General features: G+C 35.9%; 1 protein-coding gene across 1 annotated transcript; it reads left to right on the forward strand.

Annotated features, from left to right (window-relative positions):
- The first annotated feature begins 1,737 nt into the window (after positions 1-1,737).
- On the forward strand, positions 1,738-2,905 carry LOC116177363 (beta-1,3-galactosyltransferase 1-like). Its single transcript, XM_031496330.1, has 3 exons — positions 1,738-1,857; positions 1,909-2,757; positions 2,816-2,905. The coding sequence occupies exons 2-3, from the start codon at positions 1,911-1,913 to the stop codon at positions 2,869-2,871; spliced, it is 903 nt and encodes a 300-aa protein (XP_031352190.1). The 5' UTR covers positions 1,738-1,857; positions 1,909-1,910; the 3' UTR covers positions 2,872-2,905.
- The last annotated feature ends 1,941 nt before the right edge of the window (positions 2,906-4,846 follow it).

Below are 4,846 nucleotides of genomic sequence, written 5' to 3' on the forward strand. Positions count from 1 at the left end.
TGGACTTAGAGGGCATTAACATATAAATAGAAAACGATTGCCATGATAGTACCTTATGCAGTATATTACGTATTTTTTATGGTGCCATTGCTTGAATTAAAATAGCGGAGAACACAATAAAATTCCAAACATTTAAAGTGTTCTATTGTTGTAAAAACCACAAATCGGTTTATGCTAAGAATGTACACTTGGTAGACCAATAAATATACTAAACTGTTTTATATTCGCATTGAAAATAAAATATGCCAACTCCACGAAACCTAAATCACTCTATAAAAATATATGTGCCGTTATCGGGCAGAAAATCAAAATGTAAGCTGGAGCGAATTCAATAAACAGGGTACCGAAATATGTATAAGATAATTTTCATAAAATCGGTAATTGTATGGGTGTATTCGCTTTGGGTTGAATTAAAGTTGATAAAATGGGGAGTCGACAATAGCGAAATATTGTGCCGCATTTTTATATAGTGTAAATCAGATACGATACTTCAGCTTATACAAGAAGCGCAACCAGCGGGTATTTTCAAATTTAAATTTCAAGCTGTAGATAGGGACATCTCTATTTGAGACCACACCAGTATACATGAAACGGCAAAAGACTGAACAAAAGAAAGAGTCTGAATAACTTTATAACAACCGGCCATTTCAATGGCGTGTTGTGAAAAGTATCGCTGGCCATTTTAATGTAATATTTTTATTTCTTCTTCCCCTAATGGCAAGTGTGGTAATTAAAAAATTGTGTTTTGTGCAAAATTCTGATAGAATTATAGACAAAGCCGCTTTGTAATCAAATGAAATATATCTGATTGTTTGGCCGACTAAAGACAGGCTTTTTAAAATTAAGGCAAATAGATTGTGTAGTGCTAGCGTAGAACCACGGCCTCAAATTCAGGTGCATTACCCGAAAATGTCTCCTGGAGATTCAAACTAGAGACATAGCTTGAGAATATGCGGCTATATATGAACTATGTTTGTGTGGACGACGGTGATATCATTTAAAAATTAATTGTAAGATTTTTATGCATTCATTAAACCCGGAATTCGAATACAGGGTGGTTGAAAATTGTTGTTTCTTTATCTAGGAAACTGTTAAAATTGCACTCACTATCCATGGATCACTCGATAATGACACTATTACATCTGGGATTACCATGATAGTATTAATTTCCGGAGAACCTTCAACCCCAAGAAAGAGTCGTTGTAGATTAGATTGGAAAGTTTACTTTTATTTCTTTCCAACTTTAGCAAAATCTTTCTAATAAACATAGCACCTTTGGCGTATTCAGTACAGCGTCGACAATGCTATAAGCAGGTTTGGTTTTCTGATACTCGTTCAGGTTTTAGTAGAGATTTCCTCTAGTTGAAAAAGGTTTCAGCTTTCGTTAGTACCTAAATAAAATCATGGAGTAGGATCGTCAGAATAGCTTTTTTAATTCTACAAGGTGTGGCCATCAGTATTGCATTCGGATACCATTTTCAGCAAAACCTTTTCCCATTCGTTTTCTTGAATTGGCAAATAATCCGTTTTGTTCGACAATTTCTTGTGTTTTTTTACTCAAGCATTTAACGAAAGATTGGTATTAATAAGAAATACATACAAAAAAGTGTAGAATTTTGATACCTAATGTAAAATGAGCTTTAGGATATTTCACGCATATTCACAACTTAGCGATGATATTCAGGAGGCGCTGGATGTAAGTGGTTTTAAAACAAATGAGTTGACATTAGATATTGTCAAATTTACCACCGTCAATTAATCCCCAAAGTGTGTCAAATGCAGGGTTGTGCGCAGCTGATTCGTTTTCCGAATTTTGAAGTAGGACAAGATATGTACCATTACATCTTATCCACCAGGGTTGGTATTATCACCTTAAAAAATTGAGTAGGTATGATTACTTTTTTTCAGAAATGTTTGTGTTGTGTTCGGGAAATGTGTCGAAGAAGACTTTGTGCATATTTGGATTGGTGACTGTATTCTTAATTGTACACGCTTTCTACGCATTTTATCCGTCATTCAAAATTTCCATATCGATCGTCCTTTACACGTCAACTAAGGAACCGGAAACGACTATTGTCACAACTCTGGAATTAAATACTACCTTAGCAAACATATCAACAAGACACCCAGATAAGGAAGATATTTTTTCAATGATTAACCCATTCCATTGTCCTAATCAAGGTGAGCACCTGCAACTTGTGATAATGATCCCGACGACTCCATCTCGACAGGGTGCTCGTCTGGCTATAAGGTACACGTGGGGTCAGGTTGCGTCCAGAGACGATGTCTCAATGTATTTTATAATAGGTCAAGCGGAAAACTTAACAGTTCAAACGAATATCGAGGAAGAACAATTTCTGTTTGATGATATTATGCAGACACAGTTCATTGATACCTACACTAATTTAACTCTCAAGACTCTCTCCATCATAAAATGGGTGAAGGACTACTGCCTTTTAGCTAATTATCTACTCAAGGTCGACGATGATGTCTTCGTGAATGGAGACAGACTACTCCAATTTATAGCAAGGCATACACCAGCAACCCGAACCATTTACGGAAATTTGAACACAGACACCGAACCAATCCGTGATCTACAATTAAAGCAGTACATACCGTTCGAGGAGTACAATGCAAGAGTATTTCCGGATTATGTTAGTGGATCTGCCTACCTCCTACCTGCTGGCTTGTCAGCAGAAATATACCAATCATCCCTAAAACGTAAAATAATTCGTTTGGAGGACGTTTTCTTAACTGGTTTGGTGGCCAATGATTTAGGAATTGATAAAATTCATGTTCCAGATTTTCGCAATAGATTCATACGCAGAGTTAGATGTTTCGTACATATGTCTATTACTATTCCCAAAGTAAGCGAAAGGCAACAATTCAGATTATTAAGACGGACGTTTTTATTAATGGAGCTATGTAGAAGATATTATTATTAGTGTTACATGCACTCTATAATAAATAAGTAGAAGTTTATGATTATTCTCTTATTTGTACATTGCAACGTTTTTGTGTCACGTCCATAAGCTCTTGCATTTTACCTGAAATTTGGGAGGTTCGCGGGTATGACCAGAGTGGATTATGCAAAAAAAGTTGAAATTAAAACTTTTAATAAATGCGACAATTTGGGGGTTAATAAATGATATATCCTAACAAATGAAAGTCAGATGGCTAAATAAAATGACAGACATAGCCATAAATGTAATGCACCCCTGTGGGTTCGGGGGCAGAATTGGCTCACTCCCGTCCTGGAGATCGTAAAAGGCGATCAATGGTCAGTAAAGGCTTTTCTTGCTTTCCCATCAATTTCCCCATTGCTGCACACGACATACTACCACAGAATAACAAACGCTCGCTAAGTTCGTAGTTCCCCTCAAGTTTGTTTCAAATTTTTATGAAATTCTTAACGCTTATGTTCCCTTTATATTCATTTCAAGTTCATTTGAAAATGTCCACAAGTACCTAGCAGATGTTTAAAATTATGTTGTGTTCCCCTCAACTCAAACGTTTCTCATTCTCAATTTCTTCTCATCCTTAAGTTTAGTGTATACTGGTCTGGTTCGGAGGGTTAGTTAGTTAGAAAACCTTTTCCCGCCTTATCAAATTTGATATAGTCGGCGCAGAGCTGGGCAGTATTCGATTTTGTAAATATTTTTTAGTATTCAAATACTTGTGACATTTATTTTTCTTAATTTTTATGGGCAAGGTTCATCCTTATTGTAGGCAACTCAATTTTCTTTGTATAATTCTGACAATGACCCTCATTGTTATCTTCATTTTCGTGTAGGTAGATTATGGGAACAATTTCTCTTTTACATTCGAGATTGCTTCGTAATTACAAGCGCTAAGACGACGGTCTTTAGATTTTGATTGTGGGTAGCTTTTACCGAAAATTGTATATTCCTCAAGACTCTGATTTTTGGAGTAGAGGATCTGCAGCAGTTTTTCTGGATTGGGTAATTGCTATTCTTTTTGGATTGAGGAGCATTTTAATTGGATTCATCCGATTGTTCCTCATATTACGGATTTCCGGCCCTAAAGAGCAATCAATTTTTTTAAGAAGAATATCTACATCAGTTCTAATTCTGTTAGGGGTAAGTTCTGTGTTCTTTTTATATATATCTTCAGTGGTAAGGCATTTTTGGTAATTCCCATTTAGTTTTAGTACGGGGCTAATCAAACCAATTAAGTTCGTGACGATTACACACCTGAGTCCCATTGGTCTTGGCGCTATCTTCAAGGTGAGGTCAAAGGGGGCATTCCATCGACGGTCAATTCAATCCTATCAGCTGTCAGCGTGGGATCAAGGTTGCCATTCCTATAAAAGGGCGTTACAGCGCAGCCAGTAGATAAGTTGCACTCCTTTATAACATATTTTGGGAAGAGTGTTAATTAATCGTTTGTACATATTTCAATTTGTTATCTTGTTGTTTGTATAGTAGCTAGTAGATTATTTCTTGGGAATTTAATAACCAGCTTGGGTAGTAGTTAGCAGTCATTTTCCTTACCAGATTAATTTGTGTGCAAACAAGAAACACTTTTTCTTATTAATTTTGGTGCGTAGAATCCAAAACAATTCGTACTTTTTCGATCAGACTTCTCAATCAAAAGTTATAGACTAGAAACCAATTTCGAAAGAAAATTCAAAGGGCTGTAACTTTTGAACTAGTAGCCCAATCTTGGAACTGTTTGAAATTATGGATTCTACAGGCCACATTCTATAAGAAAATTTTTTTCCGGTCGATCTGAGACAATTTTTTTTTCGGGCCTCAAAAAAAGGCAGTGTATAACCTTCCTTTTTTACCAAAAATCGACTGCACCAAAATTTCTCGGGAAAACA

Source organism: Photinus pyralis, unplaced genomic scaffold, assembly GCF_008802855.1.
Source record: "Photinus pyralis isolate 1611_PpyrPB1 unplaced genomic scaffold, Ppyr1.3 Ppyr1.4_LG7, whole genome shotgun sequence".
Lineage (NCBI taxonomy): Eukaryota > Metazoa > Arthropoda > Insecta > Coleoptera > Lampyridae > Photinus > Photinus pyralis.